The following is a 17530-nucleotide window of genomic DNA, read 5'->3' on the forward strand; positions in this document are numbered from 1 at the left end:
GCATCTGCAGTCTTTACTGTCTCTAACTTTATACTCATGTTGTCACTGTCCCACTTATTGCAATGGAATAGTGAAGTATTCATCGTGTCCTAAACAATGTTTATCCCTCAAATAAAAATGAAAAACAGATTCTCTGTTCATTATCACATTGGTGTTAAGAGACCTTACTGTGGACAAATTGACTGCTGTGCTTTTAGTATTTTGCCAGATGAACACCCCTGGTACGTTGTCATATTTACTACCTTTACCACTAAGTGGTACTGGGTAAAGGTTATTTGGGTAGTTTGTTTCCACAAATCTTCCTACGTATTTGCTTTTCTTGTGCTTATCTGGTGATTAGAGGATACACCACCATAGAGGATCTACTTAAGAGACATCATTCTTAGATAACAAGAAAACGTGTTGCATGGCAGCAGTATGTGCATCTCTATTGATCACGTATAATTACCTTGACCACAGAAAGCTAGAGTAGAACTCCTTGTTACCATCCACAGACTGTGTGACTTAGGTAGAATGTGTGGATCCAATGTAACCTGAACATTAACTGCTATTATTACTGTACACAACAGTGTTCCCAACATTACTACGTTTCAAAAGTATTTAATTGATTATAAAGTGTCTTGTAACATATTCTGATTCTGAAAATAACTTTGTAAATGCAAGTTATTTCCTATTAGCATTGATTTCCTGAAATAGGACACGACTAAAATTATTTAGGTTGATAAGCAAGAATGTTCACACCGCTCCAGAAGAAAAAATCCAGGAAATCAGAGGCCTTTAATGCTCCCTGGTTTGGAAACTCAATACAAACAAGGGTAATCCTTTACCTATGTCTACGCTTGAGCAAATAAGGAGTCTAATACTTGTTTTAAGTCCTTGGCCCCAACAAGATGAGTCTTTTCAGACACATTTCTTGTCTTGTATTTCCTTACTATTTGCTTGAATAGGAAGCCAGTGGTTTAATGCAATGCAATAACATTTAAACATTTTAATGTGGTGAAACCAGGATAAAACAGAACTTTTCAGTTAAAGTTAAATGTACTCATCAATTTGGAGTAGATTTCTTTCAAAGGATTGATCTGATATATTTCTATTGACTTTAGTTGGGACACAGCAGGGCAGGAGAAATTCAAATGCATTGCCTCTGCATACTATCGAGGTGCTGAAGGTAAGTCCAGATTAGTGCCAGCAAAACAACTCATTGTGGACTCTTAAAATATCAATGTTTTGATCATATTTTAAAATTTTGTTTCCAGTCGTTATAATAACCTTTGATTTGGCTGACATACAAACCCTGGAACACACAAAGTAAGTCCTTTTTTTTCATCAGTATATGGAGATATTGAATATTATTTTCAGTTCTTCAGTCATTTACTTCAATATGCAATGTGCCTATTGCAGTTATTATATTCCAGCCATTCAGTGTTTGTTTTTATTGGAGACTTGAAACTAGCATAGTGAAACCTTTAACCAAACCGACACTACCCATAATTGACCAATGCCACGTGCCAGGTGTATGTTAAATGCCACTTCAAGGGGTGTTTCCCTGGAGCAGGCGTATTTGAGATCCTCAGTGGAGGAAATGCCAACATAATAGCAGATGAGATAATCTGTAAATTAGTGTCCACAAAGTCCAACTATGATGCAGGACAGAATAATAAAAGGCCAAACATGAACCATTCCAAGTTCAACACCAGCATTCCCATCCTTGCTTTTTAAGAAATGAAAGTAAGACTAAGCTATTCATACCATCAAGCATGGTCTGCCATTTTATAAGATCATGGTTGCTCTGATTGTGGATTTGACCCCATTTCCTTCTGGTCTCCCAGAACCCTTGACTCACTTGTAAATGACAAATTTGTCAGATTTGAATTTATTTAATGACCAAGCTTCCACTGCTATCAAGAATAAAGAATTCCAAATACTAACATCCCTCCAAGAGGGAAAAATTCTCTTCATGTGTGTCTTAAATGAGGTGTCCCCCTTTTAAACTGTGACCCCTAGTCCTAAATTCCCAAGAGAAAGCATCTTCTCAGCATCCACACTGTAAAATCTCTCAAAATCTTAACTGTTTCAATAAGATCGCTTCTCATTCTTCTACACTCCGGTGAGTGTAGGCCCAATCTGTTCAAAATTTTCTCATAAGACAACCCTTTCACCCTTGGAATCATCCAAGTGAAACCTTACCAATTTGCTTGCAATGCAATGATATCCTTCCTTATGTAAGATAACTGAAACTTTACACAGTAGTCCAGGTGCAGTTCACCCTGTACAGTTGTAGCAACACTTCCTTATTTTTGTACTCTATTTTCTTTGCAGTAAGTATCAACATTGCAATTGTCTAAAATAAACACAGAAAATGCTGGGAAAACTCAGCAGATCTGGCAACATCCGTGGAGAGAGAAACAGAGTTAATGTTTTGAGCCCAATATGACTCTTCTTCGGAACAATTCAATGTGTCTTCCAATCTACGTGCTGTATCTGATGCTACTTTTTGTGATTCATGTACAGGAATACTTGGATCCTCTTGTATTGCAGCATTCTGCAGCCTCTCCCTCTATTTGAATGATTTCATGTTTTTCTCTTTTTTTCTGGGCAAGTGGACAATCTCAAGTTATACTGCATCTGCAAAAATTCATCACAGGACCCCCAACAATGGGCAAACCCAGAGTGCCCCGAATAATCTGTGGTGATTTAATGATTTGATTCCTACCTCCAAAGGTTTAGTTTGTCTGGTAGGATGGATATTTTCTGGGGGGAGCCATGGATGGGAATCTGTTGTAGCTAAGATTTAAATTAGGAACTGATTTTCCTATGGAAATGTAAGTATCATTGTTTTAAACAATATCTTTCATAACCACCACCCTTTCCATCTCAAAGGACATAGGCAGCAAGTACCTGGCTACACCACCACCTGCAAGTTCCCTTCCTAGCCATTCTCCATCACCGATTTGGAAAAATATCATTGTTCTTTCAGTGTTGCTGTGTCAAAATCCTGTAATTCTCTCCCCAATGCCATTGTGGGTCTACTTATAGTACATGGAATATAGCGATTCAAGAAGGCAGCTCACCACCATCTTCTCAAGGGCAATTAGGGATGAGCAGTGAATGCTGGCCCAGCCAACAATGACCACATCTCTTGAATGAATATAACAAAACAAGTCAGATAATCACAGTATGAGCTCCAATAAGAACACAACTAGCTAACTTATAGTTCTAAATTAACTCATCATTTCAGCCAGGTTTTTGATCACCCTTCCCATCCCTCTCACTGTGAAACAGGAGAATTGATAGTGGAGAACGAAGAATTGGCAGAGAAATTACACAGCTACTTTTGTTCTCCAAGACTGCAAGGGAAGAAAAGGTCTTGAGTTCTAGAGAAATTAGTGACTACGTGAAAGTACTAGGAAAGTTAATGGCACTGATAGCTGATAAATCCCTAGGCACATGATGATCTTTATACCAGGTGCCAAAGGGGAGGCCAAGAAAATACTGCATGCGTTGTCACCTTGCAAAATTCTTTAGGTTCTGAAACAACCTCATCAGATTGAAGGGTGGCAAATGTGACCTCACTGTTTAAAAAGGAAGGACGGAGATAATCGGGAATTACAGAACAATTTGTCTAATATCAGTAGTAGGGAAAATGCGAAAGCCCATTAAATGGAATGTGAAAACAGGAGACTTAGAAAATACCAATTGTATTACACTAAGTCAACATAGATTTTTGGAAAGGAAATTGTATTTGACAAACCTATGGGAGCTTCTTGAGGAAGTAACTAATAGAATAGATGAAGAAGTACCAATTGTTGTGATCTACTTGGACTTTCAGAAAGTTTTTGATAAAAGTCCCACATAAGAGGTTATTGCGCAGAATCAAAGTACACGCGATTGGTGGCAATATACTGGCATGCATTCAGAATTCATTTGACCAGAAACAGAGTAGGAATAAGTGGATTGTTTTTGGAGTGGAAAGTGATGACGGGTGGGGTGCCACAGAGATCAGTGCTAGGGCCCCCAATTTTTCATTCAATATATAGCGATTTCGATAAGGGGTTCAAGTGTAATATTCCCAAAGGTGGGAGTGTAAATGGTGAGGAGAACATAAAGAAGCTTCAGGGTGATTTACGCCAATTGAGTGAGTGGCAAAAACATGGCAGCTGCAGTATAATATGAGTAAATATTCAGTTGTCCACTTTCAGGAGGAGAAACAGAATTGCAGAGTTTTGTTTAAATGGTGGTAGATTGGTGTTTTGTTAGCTGGAAGTACTGAACAGGTGCTTTAAAGTCTGATCAAAATGATTACAAGAAGACACACACACACTTCAGCTAATTTATTATCTTAATCTGCTTAATATATATACAAACTAATAAGCGACTCTATTAGCTTAAACCACTATATATGTATGCAAACTAATGACTCTCACTCCCTTGTCTTCACGTTGGGGACTTTGTCAATGGTGGCACTTGGAGCTCTATTTCAAATTCCAAGGCACTGTTCTCACAAACCCCAGTCTAATGGCAAAGGTCTGTGGCACTGGTTTTGTGAACCCCAGCCCAGTAGTGAAAGTCTCATGTGTGGGGCAAAGTCCCCGATATTAATACCATTCTGAATTTAATGTTACATGCTGTATCACCATTTCATAGTACTTTCAGTACTTTCTCAGGCAGAGTGTAGACAACAGCTCCAGGTGCCTCTTTTAGTTACACAATATTCTGTTTCTTACCCACCCAAGGTCATGCAGTTACCTTGTAGCCAAGCAGACTGTTTTTTGCACTAAGCCTGCTTTCCATTTAATTCTCCACTTCCTTCAATTGCTCGTTTTTTTGTCCAATAAATCATTAACAATCTGGTTTGGAAATATTCTTTAAACCCAATACTGCAATTAGGAATGTTTGATTTACAAAGGGGCCTGGGTGTTCTTGTGCACCGCTAATTGAAAGAAAGTATGCAGGTATAGCAACCAGTGAGAAAGGCAAAAGATATGTTGGCCTTCACAGCAGAGGGTTTGAGTACAGGAACAAGTTAGTGTTATTTCAGCTATAACAGGGCCTTGGTGAGATCACATCTGTATGCAGCTTCCTTACCTAAGGAAAGATATATTTGCCATAGAGGAGATACAGTGAAGGTTTGCCAGGCTGATTCCTGGGATGGCAGGTTTGTCATATGAAGAGAGATTTGGGTTCACTGGGTCTGTATTCGCTGTCGTTAGTAGAACAAGAGGGCATCTCATTGAAATACGCAAAATTCTGACAGAGTGGAACAAACTGGTGCAAGGACAATGCCAGAATCCAGAACAAAGGGTCACAGTCTCAGGAAATGTGGTAGACCATTTTGGACTGAGTTGAGGAGAGATGTCTTCACTCCAAAGGTGGTGAACCCATCTAATTCTATACCACAGAAGGCTGTGGAGGTAAAGTCACTGAATATATTTAAGAAATTGATAGGTTTCTAGAAGCTAACACTGTCAAGCATATGGGGAGAGAGTGGGAGTCTGGTGATGAGGTAGTGAATTAGCTACGATCATGTTGAATGGTGGAGCAGGCTCAATAGGCTTACTTCTCCTATTTTCTCTATTTCTATGATTTGGCATTTGTGGTTTTTAGTTTTAAGATACTTATGTGGATGAACGCTGTTAATGTGGAGTTTTTACAACCAAAAGCACGCAGTAGTACTTTGTGAACCCACTTAAATATAAACTGCAATACATTCAGTCAGTCTCTTGTTCTTCGTCCTCATCTGATTTCTTACTTCTAACGCCTTCAATTTCAATTTGTGTCCATTTTAAAGTCAAGAATAAGTATGTATCCCTTGACTTTTCCATATAACTTAAATTCCTGATACCTGCAATAGTTTTGGTTACTCCCTTTAATATTTTCTAAAGGCCAACAATATTCTTTTTTTGCTGCAGACAGTGGCTAGAGGATGCACTGAAGGAAAATGAACAGGGTTTAAGTACCATATTTCTTGTTGGCTCTAAGAAAGACTTATTGGTGAGTAATAATCATTTCCCTTGTAAATTGTGTAAGTGACCTGATGTCTGAACCTTGCATTCTGCCCTTAATAATCTGTTGAAAATGTGATTTTTCAAAGGTGAAATTGGGCTTAATAGGTGTGATTTTCCAGACATTATGAGTGCTGCTAGGCTTCTAAAATGGAGTCTGTGGCATATGTGCAATTCTGACATGAGGCACACCAACACCTATCTTAGTAAGGGGGTTTGCCTGCACACACTGGAAATGTGCACATTAGGCAGATAATGATGTCAATCAATACATAATGCTAATTTGATGTGGGTCCTGCCATTTTGAAGTCTATAGAACAGAATCCCTACAATGTGGAAGAAGGCCATTCGGCCACACCGACCCTCCAAACCGTACCCCTCCCAGACCCACCCCATACCCCATCCCTGTAATCCTGCATCTACTGAGCTAACCCAACTAGCCTGTATATCCCTAGACACTATGAGCAATTTAGTATGGCCAATCCACCTAACCCACACATCTTTGGACTGTGGGAGGAAACCACAGGGAGAATGTGCAGACTGCACACAGACAGTCACCTGAGACTGGAATTAATCTCAGGACCCTGGTTCTGTGAGGCAGCAGTGCTAACCACTGAGCCACCGTGCCACCCCAAATATTGCAACCAACCTCCTCACTGGTGCTATTTAAAGGATCATTAACTGCTGAAAGGTTAGTTGATTTTTTTCCAGCTATTGCTGTAATTCCACATTTTTTTGATGTGCTTTGTAGTTGTTTTGAATTTCACAAGTTCATAGGAATGGTTGGTTGAAGAACTTTTTTCTGATTACAAAGCTTCAGCGCAGCTTTGTTGTTCCCAGGCAGGGTATGAGGTTACCCTGATGGATTCTTCTTCTCAACCTCTTCTCTCATCTAGCATAGTTACCATCAGGTTAAACCATCGTCAGTCATCTCTCTCTAATTAGGGAGCATCCCTATGGTCCATATGGTAGGAAGTTGGTAACTTGACATGAACCTTTATGCTAGTCGACCATTAGTTATGATAGGGAGAATGAACAGAGGCTGTGCAAAGCAGGACTAACTCCTGGAAGAGAGAGTACAGGGAGAAAGACTCACAGGAGGTGACCATATCTGTTCAGGGAGAAATTCTCTGACCTGAAACTCAACAACCAACAACTGCCACGACTCTAAACCCAGAATAGCATGAGGACTGCATTGCTGATGGATGTGTCAGTGACATCTAACTACCATTGTGTCTGGCTCCTTACAAGCTGCTGACTGGGATATTCAGAAGATCTCACAGTATTTAGTCCACTGTTCATAAATTTGGTCACTGCCTTCTGTTAGATTGGAGACAGTAAAACATCATTTTCTGTCAGAGAGAAGCCAGCAGAGTGAATACGAGGGTTTATAAGATTTGTAGGCTTTCCCCTGGTTTAGGATGCCAATGGTGTCATGCACCATTACTTTGGCAACTTTGCCATGTACCAGGAGTGAAAGGGATCTGTTCCCTCAATGTGCAGTTGGGGGACAGACAGTGCATCATTTAGGGCAGTGCTTGTATCTTGGCAGTAGTCATGATACATTAATCCTGCAGCAATCTGCTTTGCCAGCTGCTTTTAATCCCCAATGGCAAAACAAAGGGTTGCTTCTGGACAATAAACGGTAGTTGCTGACGGCATTGCTCATGGCTGCAGTTCAGAAGCCACACTCGTGCAACACATACAAAATAAGAGCTAGCCTGCTACAAGAACTTTGTCACAACAGATACTTGGCACACTGAAGCAACAGTTCTACTGCTTGGACAACACCTGCTGTGCTTGACTGAGTGTTCGGTCTCTGAATTAATAGCTGTCAGCTGTATATTACACAACTGCACCATCATGAGCGAACAGCACTTGCTGCTACCTATCAGCCAAGAAGATATGAACAAGGAGAAGATAGAAGAGAGGCTGAAATCTAGATAGTCCATTCCTGCCTCAGCTGTATCAGTAACTGCAATCCCCACTCATCAAAAGTTTTCATTCTCCTTAACTTTCCTCTGTCCTTAATATTACATCATACAGTTGGACACAATGATAAAATGTTAAGAATTTTAAAGTCACAAAATATACATTCTGAACAAAACATACATCATGCAATATTTCATTCAAAATTAAACTTATCAAGCTTGGGAATTTTCTTAGTTGTTGTCTTCTGTGTGCCTTTACCAGTCTTAGTGCACTTAACGGGGTACTATCTGCTATTGATTTTCAATAAAGGATCTGGAGCAGTTCTGGATTTATAAGTAGTCTGAGCTGATGGGTGGATAGACAGTGACACAGGCCATGGATGAGTTGGACGGGTGGGACCACAAATATTGTTCTTCTGAATAAAGACAACAGTCTTGTGTTCTATGGATTTACTGCTACACCCTCAGGGTGGCACTACTAGCCTAATAATTCGCTGGAGGAAAGATCACTGAACTGCAAGAGCTTGGGAGTCATTTTTGATGTCCAGAGCTATATTGGCAGCATACTGAACTTGCATATCTTCCTGAGTGTTAGATATTTGGTGAAAACTCCATGTGCTGCAATGTAACCTGAAACATCAGCTATCTCATGGTTGGCTTACAAACATACAAACAGAATTGACCACCATATCCAAGCTGGACAGGATGGGCTTAATCCCTGCCAGGCTGATCACCCATTCACTTGACATCACAAGCGAGCATTTTGGCAGGATTTCCAGTGTACAGAGTATTACATTGTCTTTTTCTGTAGCTTTGGTCATTTAAGTTCTTACCAGAGCCCATTGCATCAGGTCTATTGTGCAACCCTCACCTTCTAGTAAGCTGTCACTTTGCTACCCTTCTCCCCGAACTTGTCTGCCGTGCACTTGTGCCTTGGTGTGTTATCATATGTAGGTTCCACCTCTCTTGTGCGAGTCACTGATGAGTTTTAAACACTGTAGGTTCATTTAAATGGTGCAAGTGAGAGATAATATTGGGCCCTATGCCAAAACGTGGCACCATTGAATCGCACAGCATCTGTTTAGTTGGGCAGACATCCCCTATTACATTGAACAAGAGTGAGATAATCACATGTTATGATCTGTATGTTCATTTTCATGAGCAACCTAACTTTGACTGCATGATGTAGCAATGGAAGTAATATGAGCTTAAACAGGAGGATTAGGTATTTTCTGATGTTGCAGCCTGGATTACCTGAGCCAATCAAGTGACTGCAAGAGCAGATCAAAGGATGGGAATTCTGCAGTTTTATCTCTGCAGATTATCGCCTGACTCCTCAAACCTTCGCTGTTTTCTACAAGCATAAGTCAGCAATATATTGGAATACTCACTACAAGCAGCAGCACTCAAGAAGATAAATAACATTCAGGACAAGGCAGCCTACTTAATCGGCACACTTTAAGATTGTTCTGCACCTGACAATATATTTGAAAGAGTGGTGAAATGCAGTTTGTTTGTTGTACTGTGTAGTATATTCCAGATTACTGCGCAACCTCACATCTGTGCAGTTTAAGGTGAACATTCCTGACCTTAGGAATACAAGGTCAGAAGTCAGACAACACCAGGTTATAGTCCAGCAGGTTTACTTGAAATCACAAGCTTTCACAGGTGACCTGACGAAGGGGCAACGCTGCGAAATCTTGTAACTTCAAAAAAACCTGATGGACTATAACCTGGTGTCGTCTGACTTCTGACCTTGTCCACCCCAGTCCAATACTGGCACCTCCACATTAGGAATACAGATTGAACTCGCTGTTTAAAGTGAGGATATGTCCGTTCTAATCTAAGTGCCCTCTTGTCAATGTACTAGATCTTAATTACTGCTCAATTACAACCTCCCTGGCACTTCAAAGAATGTGAAGTCTCATTCCTTCAGCTTTTATGGCTGGGCATTTTTTAAAATGTAACTTTTTTGCTTTCAGCCTCTCGATTTTATATTTCTTTATTTTGCTTTATTTATGTGATTGCCATGGAAGTCATTATATTAACTGGCACTTTACAGTTCAGATTTGCTGCTGCTCATCAATGATTCCTTAATCTGATTTATTAAGGAAATAAACAATTGCTTGTCTTTATGATAAATGTCCTGGGTACCCTGTAAGGGTAGCTGCTTGTGTCTGAATGTTTGATTGACAATAAGTTGTTAGTCCAATGCAATGAACAGGTAGCTTAGACAGATTGACAATGGATTCAAGGATTATTCTTTGGGGTGTTGGGGGCTACGGGTAGGTGGGGGTTGCATTGACGGGGAGGTAGGAAAGTTGATTTAAGAGCACAGTCAGATCAGCTATGATCTTATTTAATGGATAGATAGGCACAAATAGCCTACATCCGTTCTTGTTTCTTTGATTCTATATAAGATAGCTGGTCTTTCATGGGCATACTACACATTCCATATACTTAATACAAAGAAAGTTTTTTTCAATGTTCAGAACTTTATCAGTCATTTTAATCCACTGGGCTAAATATAATGAGCCTTTGGAACTTTGAGACCCACCACTGCTTAACCTGAATGCAGGTAAAATTTATCATTATGGCATAGGTCAGTGATATTTCACTATTAATTAATAAAATTCCTCTTAAACATCTTGGGTATAACCTCAATAAGGTGAGACAGTGGCGTAATGGTAATGTAATTGGATAGCTAATACAGACACCCAGATTAATGCTGTAGGGATATGGATCCAAATTCCATCACAGCAGTTAGTGGGATTTAAATTTAATTAATAAATTTGGAATACAAAGCTAGTCCTAGTAATGAAAACCATCATTGGTTGATATACACCATTCTGATTCATCAATCTCCTCCAGTGAAGGAGATCTGTTGTCCTGACCTAGTTTGACCTACTTGTGACTCCAGAGCCACTGCAATGCAGTTATCTTTTAAATACTGTCTAAAATGGCCTAGCAAATCATTCAGTTCAAGAGCAATTAAGATTCTAAAACAAATCAGCCTTACAAGTGACAGCACATCCCATGAAATAGCACACAAAAAAACTTTAAGAAGTTTAATTCCAAATCAAAATTCTCAGAAATCTCAGTGTCGCTCCATCCCTCCTCCCCACAACTGTTTGAGAACAAACCAGACTGCTTGTGACCCGAGTGCCTTATTCAACCCCAAAATTAGCTTCTGATCATATGATCATGCCATCACTAAGGTCACCTGTTTCCCTTCCATAATGACACCCAACATCACGTTGGCCTTAACTCATCTGCTGCTGATATCCATATTCATGGCTTTGCTTTTTCTGTACTATTCCAACACATCTGGCTGGTCTCCTCCATTCTATGATTCAAGTGCTTGAGGTCATCCAGCGTCTTCTATTTATGTCCTAACTTGCACGAAGTCCCATCGTTCACCTACGATTTTCACTTCCTAACCGCCTGCAAATCCCTCCATAGCTCTATCCTCAGTGTCACTGTAACCCGTCCTCCGAATCCACAGCCCTCCACTATATCAGTACTTATCTAATTCTGGCCTCTTGAGCATTCCCAATTTTAATTGCTCCACTATTGATGGCCATACACTCAGTTGCATTGGCCTTGTGCCCTTCCTAACATTCCCGCCTCCTACTTCACTTTTAAGACATTCCTTAAAGCCTATCTGATAGACTTTGTCATCTGACCAATATTTACTTATGTAGTTCTGTGTCATTATTTGTGTTTGTCTACCAGTCGCAGGCTGAATATGAGCGAACAGAAGCTGATGCCATTAGGATGGCTACTGAGATGCAAGCAGAGTATTGGGCTGTGTCTTCAAAAACAGGTGAGTGTTTAGAAAAGCATTAGCAGTTGTACCTGTGCACAACAGAACCATGTACGCACGTTCAAATGGCATCCTGTATTTATATAGTATTAACATATGTTGCAAAAGGTCTCAAAGTTTTTAATAAGTTTGTTTAAAGTATTTTGAGTCACATGAGAACGTATCAAAGACAATGTTGAAAAGATATTTTGGTAAGTACATGAATAAGAAATGTTTGGAGGGATATGGGCCAAGCGCAGGCAGGTGGGACTAGTTTAATTTGGGATTATGATCGGCAGGGACTGGTTGAACTGAAGGGTCTGTTTCCGTCCTATATGACTCTGTGACCAACAGCTGGGATAATGAGGTAGGTTTTTGAGAAGCATCTTAAAAGAGAAGAGAGAGGCAGAGAGGTTGAGGGAGGGAATTCCCAAGTTTAGGGTCAACTCAGTTGGATGCACAACTGCTAATGATAGAGAGGTTAAAATCAAGGAAGCTCAAGAAGCTAGAATTGGAGGAGACAAAGATCTCAAAGTTTGGTATGGTTACATGCAAAAATGGGGAGTATGATTCACAAACAAATAGTGTGAAACTGACTATAAATCTATTTACACAGAGGTTGTACCATTCCAAGGATGCACTGATGGCTAGAATAGTCACCCATTACCAGTACATACTGGGGAACTTTGTGACTGCCTGAAATAAGTTTCAAATTTCAGAGCCATGCACTAATTTTACCAATTCCCGGTTCCCAAAGAAAATCACAAGTCCTCTGAAATTCCACTGAGATTTTCCCAGTCTCTTGCCATTACTTCAGCAGTAGCTCATTTTGAAATTAAAATCATTCACAAACTCCATGACCGATTTGTAATAATTTGTAATTTGTTTTCAAATGGAGCATTGTGTTAGTAAAAAATTTTTTCCCTTGTGTTTTTCAAATCATTTAGTAAGCAAGTTGGAATGGGTAAGTCCATGATAATGCTGGGCTCCTATCACTGCTCTGGCTGTGCCCAACTTCTGCATTCAGTATTATTTGTCTCACTATATCACTCCTATTTTCCATGTTAAGTTTATTTAAAAAAACACTGTACTTTCATTTTGAAATATCCCTGTGTACTTGTCTCTCCATGTGTGTATCTTTAGTAAGTCTATTTATTCACCAGAGATTCCCTGCAGTATATTGCACCCAGAAGACATCCAAGACGCATATTTACAGGCATTTCCCAATACATTGGGTGTAATTTTGTTATTCCCTGGTGATCGGTTTGAAGGCAAGGACTCAAAAGTTGCGGCCTGCCCTGTCTAACCGCCTGCCCCGACTAGTCTTTCACTTAGCATGGGCTCAGTGGCCACATCAGGTGGCATATCCTTCCTTTGTCCTAACTGAACAATTAAATACTTCAGAGATAGTAGGAACTGCCGATGCTGGAGAATCTAAGATAACAAGGTGTAGAGCTGGATGAACACAGCAGGCCAAGCAGCATCAGAGGAGCAGGAAAGCTGACGTCTCAGGTCGAGACCCTTCTTCAGAAATGGGGGAGGGGAAGGGATTCTGAAATAAATAGAGAGGGGGAGGCGACAGAAGATGGATAAAGGAGAAGATAGGTGGAGAGGAGACAGACAGGTCAAAGAGGCGGGGTTGGTGCCAATAAAGGCGAATGTAGGGGGGAGTTAGGGAGGGGATAGGTCGGTCCAGGGAGGATGGACAGTTCAAGGAGGGGGGATGAGGCTAGTGGGTAGGAGATGGGGGTGGTGCTTGAGGTGGGAGGAATGGTTAGGGACGCGGGAATGAGCTGGGCTGGTTTTGGGATGCGGTCGGGGGTGGGGAGATTTTGAAGCTTGTGAAGTCCACATTGATACCCTTGGGCTGCAGGGTTCCGAAGCGAAATATCAGATGCTGTTCCTGCAGCCTTCAGGTGGCATTATTGTGGCAATGCAGGAGGTCCAGGATGGACATGTCATCCAAAGAGTGGGAGGGGGAGTTGAAATGGTTCGCGACTGGGAGGTGCAGTTGTTTGTTGCGAACCGAGCACAGGTGTTCCACAAAGCGGTCCCCAAGCCTCCGCTTGGTTTCCCCGATGTAGAGGAGGCCACAATGGGAACAGCGGATACAGTATACCACATTAGCAGATGTGCAGGTGAACATCTGTTTGATGTGGAAGGTCTTCTTAGGGCCTGGGTTGGGGGTGAGGGGGGAGGTGTAGGGGCAGGTGTAGCACTTGCTGCGGTTGCAGGGAAAAGTGCCAGGGGTGGTGGGGCTGGTGGGGAGTATGGAGCGGACAAGGGAGTCACAGAGAGAGTGGTCCCTCCGGAAAGCAGATAAGGGTGGGGATGGAAAAATGTCTTTGGTAGTGGGGTCAGATTGCAGATGGCGGAAGTGTCGGAGGTTGGTGGGGTGGTACGTGAGGACAAGAGGGATTCTGTTTTGGTTATTATTGCGGGTAGGGGGTGTGAGGGATGAGTTGCGGGAAATGCGAGAGACACGGTCGAGGGCATTTTCGACCACTGTGGAGGGCAAGTTGCGGTCCTTGAAAAACAAGGACATCTGGGATGTCCGGGAGTGGAATGCCTCATCTCGGGATCATTACAATCATTACATCTCATCTTCTCCCGAGATGGGCAATTCCTTGACCAATTAGAGTCAACCTGCCTGGTTTAAATTTCAACAAAGCTTGATAACGAACTGTCAGTCATCATCTAACTGGTGCATGCTCTATAACAATGCCTCTACCAATCAGAGTCCACTTGCAAAACAATCAACAGTCTCTTCCCTTATAGCACAGTATGATTAAGATAATCTGGTGTAGGTACAGAAGTAAGCCACTCTGTCCATTGACTCTGCTCCATCATTCAAAGAGATCATGGCTGTTCTGAGGATCCTCAACTTCACTTTCCTGCCTTCATCTCATAACATTTGATTCTCTTACTGATTAAAAATCTGTCTGTCAGCCTTGAATATACTGAACGAAGCAGTAAAAAATTCCACAGATTGACTACTCTCTGAGAGAAGAAATACCTCTTTATCTCTACCTTAAATGGGCAACCCTTTGCTCCGAGATTATGCCTCTGGCCTTTGACTCGGCCACATGGAGCAACAATATCTCCATGTTCATTCTGTCAAGCCTCCTAAGAAACTTTTTAATAAGGACTCCTCCTTATTCTTCTAAACTCTAAATGAGTACAAGCACAACCTACTCAATCTCTCCTCAAAAGAAAATCCTTCCATACCCGAGATCAACCTAGTAAACCTTCTCTGGACTGCCTCTAAAGCTAGTATATCTTTCCTTAGATAAGGGAACCAAAACTGCCAGCTGTGGTCTGACCCGTGCCTTGGAAAATTTAAGCAAGCCCTTCCTATTTTTACATTCCATTCCCTTTGTAATAAAGGCTAACATTCCATTTTCTTTCCCTATTACCCACTGAACTTGGATGCTAGCCTTTGGATTCATTCACTAGAACTCTAAATCTCTCTGCAGTCCTTTTCCAGCTTTGCAATTCTTCCTGTTAGTGTGCAAAACCTCACATTATATTCCATCTGCCAAGTTTTTTGCCAAATCATTTAACATGCCATCTACCGTGTAAGGTTCTGACAAAGGGAATTGCTATCCTAATTGAGGAACAGATTGGTTGGAGGAATGATGATCATACTGATATGTTCTTAAGTATTTCTATTCATTCATGGCGTATGGACATTGCTGGCTGGGACAGCTTTTATTGCCCATCCCTAATTTCCTTGAGAAGGTTGTGATGAGCTGCCTTCTTGAACCACTACAGTCCATGTGCTGTAGATAGACCCACAATGCTGTTAGGAAGGGAGTTCGAGGATTTTGACCCAGTAACTCTGAAGAAATGGCAATATATTTCCAGGTCAGGATGGTGAGTGGCTTGGAGGGGCACTTGCCCATGGCAGTGTTCCCATGTATCTGCTGCCCTCACTCTGTTAGATGGTAGTGGTTGTGGGCTTGGAAAGTGCTGTCTGAAAAGCCTTGATGAATTTCTGTAGCGTACCTTGAAGATGGTACACACTGCTGCTACTGTGCATTAATGGTTGAGCGAGTGAATATGTGGTCCTGGATGGTGTCAAGCTTCTTGAGTGTTGTTAGAGCTGCACCCATCCAGGCAAGTGGGGAATATTCCATCACACTCTTGTCTTGTGCCTTGTGGATGGTGGACAGGCATTTAAGGATTCAGAAGGTGAGTTACTTGCTGCAGGATTCCTAGCCTCTGACCTGTTCTTGGTAGACACTGTTTTTATATGGTTAATCCTCTTCAGTTTCTAGTCGATGGTAACCCCCAGAATGTTATAAGATAATATCATGCAAAATATTTACAGACTGAATAAACCATATCAAAAACTTTATTAAGGACGCAGTGTTCTTTACCAAAAAGGCAACAGCGGATAAGACCATAAGATATAGGAGCAGAAATTAGGCCATTAGGCCCATCGAGTCAGCTTCACTATTCAATCATGGCTGATAAGTTCCTCAACCCCATTCTCCTGCTTTCTCCCCGTAACCCTTGATCCCCTTGATAATCAAGAACCTAGCTATCTCAGTCTTAAATGTACTCAATGGCATGGCCTCCACAGCCTTCTGTGGCAGTGAATTCGATAGATTCACCACTCTCTGGCTGAAGAAGTTTCTCCTTATCTCCACTCTAAAAGGTCTTCCCTTTACTGTAAGGCTGTGCTCTTAGGTCCTAGTATCTCCTACCAATGGAAGCATCTTCCCAACATCCACTTTGTCCAGGCCATTCAGTATTCTGTAAGTTTCAATTAGATCCCCCCTCATCCTTCTAAACGCCAATGAGTATAGTCCCAGAGTCCTCAAACGTTCTTCACATGTTAAGCTTTCCATTCCTGGGACCATTCTCGTGAACCTCCTCTGAACCCGCTCCAGGACCAGTACATCCTTCCTGAGATATGGGGCCCAAAACTGGACGCAATACTCCAAATGTGGCCTGACCAGAGCCTTATAAAGCCTCAGTAGTACATCCCTGCTTTTATATTCAAATCCTCTCAAAATAAATGCCAACGTTGCACTTGCTTTTCTAACTACAGACTCAACCTGCAAGTTTACCTTGAGAGAATCCTGGATTAGAACTCCCAAGTCTCTTTGCACTTCAGACTTGTGAATTTTCTCCCCATTTAGAAAATAGTCCATGCTTTTATTCTTCTTGCCAAAGTGCATGACCTCACACTTTCCCATGTTGTACTCCATCTGTCACTTCTTTGCCCACTCTCCTAACCTGTCCAAATCTTTCTGCAGCCTCCCTACCTCCTCAATACTACCTGTCCCTCCATCTATCTTTGTATTGTCTGCAAACTTAGCCAGAATGCCCACAGTTCCTTCCTCTAGACCATTAATGTATAAAGTGAAAAGTTGTGGTCCCAGCACTGACCCTTGTGGAACACCACTTGTCACCAGTTGCCATCCTGAGAAAGACCCTTTTTAACCCCACTCTCTGCTTTCTTCCAGACAGCCAATCTTCTATCCATGATAGCACCTTGCCTGTAGCACAATGGGTCCTTATCTTACTCAGCAGCCTCCTGTGCAGTACCTTGTCAAAGGCCTTCTTGAAGTCCAGGTAGATAACATCCATTGACTCTCCTTGGTCTACCCTGCTCGTTAGTTCCTCAAAGAATTCTAGTAGATTTGTCAGGCATGACCTCCCCTTGATGAAACCATGCTGACTTTGCCCTACTTTACCATATACTTCCAAATATTCAGAAATCTCATCCTTCATAATGGACTCCAAAATCTTACCCACGACCGAGGTTAGACTAATTGGCC

General features: G+C 41.5%; 1 protein-coding gene across 4 annotated transcripts in view; it reads left to right on the plus strand.

Moving 5' to 3' along the window:
* Nucleotides 1–17530, plus strand: part of rab36 (RAB36, member RAS oncogene family) — a 45621-nt gene that overhangs the window by 14773 nt on the left and 13318 nt on the right. For all 4 annotated transcript variants that reach the window (XM_020514373.2, XM_048611490.1, XM_048611491.1 and 1 more), the window contains 4 exons: nucleotides 1104–1168; nucleotides 1257–1308; nucleotides 5910–5991; nucleotides 11669–11759. In XM_020514373.2, the coding sequence (XP_020369962.2) occupies nucleotides 1104–1168; nucleotides 1257–1308; nucleotides 5910–5991; nucleotides 11669–11759 (290 nt within the window). The remainder of the gene's footprint in view (nucleotides 1–1103; nucleotides 1169–1256; nucleotides 1309–5909; nucleotides 5992–11668; nucleotides 11760–17530) is intronic.

This window comes from Rhincodon typus, chromosome 24 (genome assembly GCF_021869965.1).
Source record: "Rhincodon typus isolate 14 chromosome 24, sRhiTyp1.1, whole genome shotgun sequence".
Lineage (NCBI taxonomy): Eukaryota > Metazoa > Chordata > Chondrichthyes > Orectolobiformes > Rhincodontidae > Rhincodon > Rhincodon typus.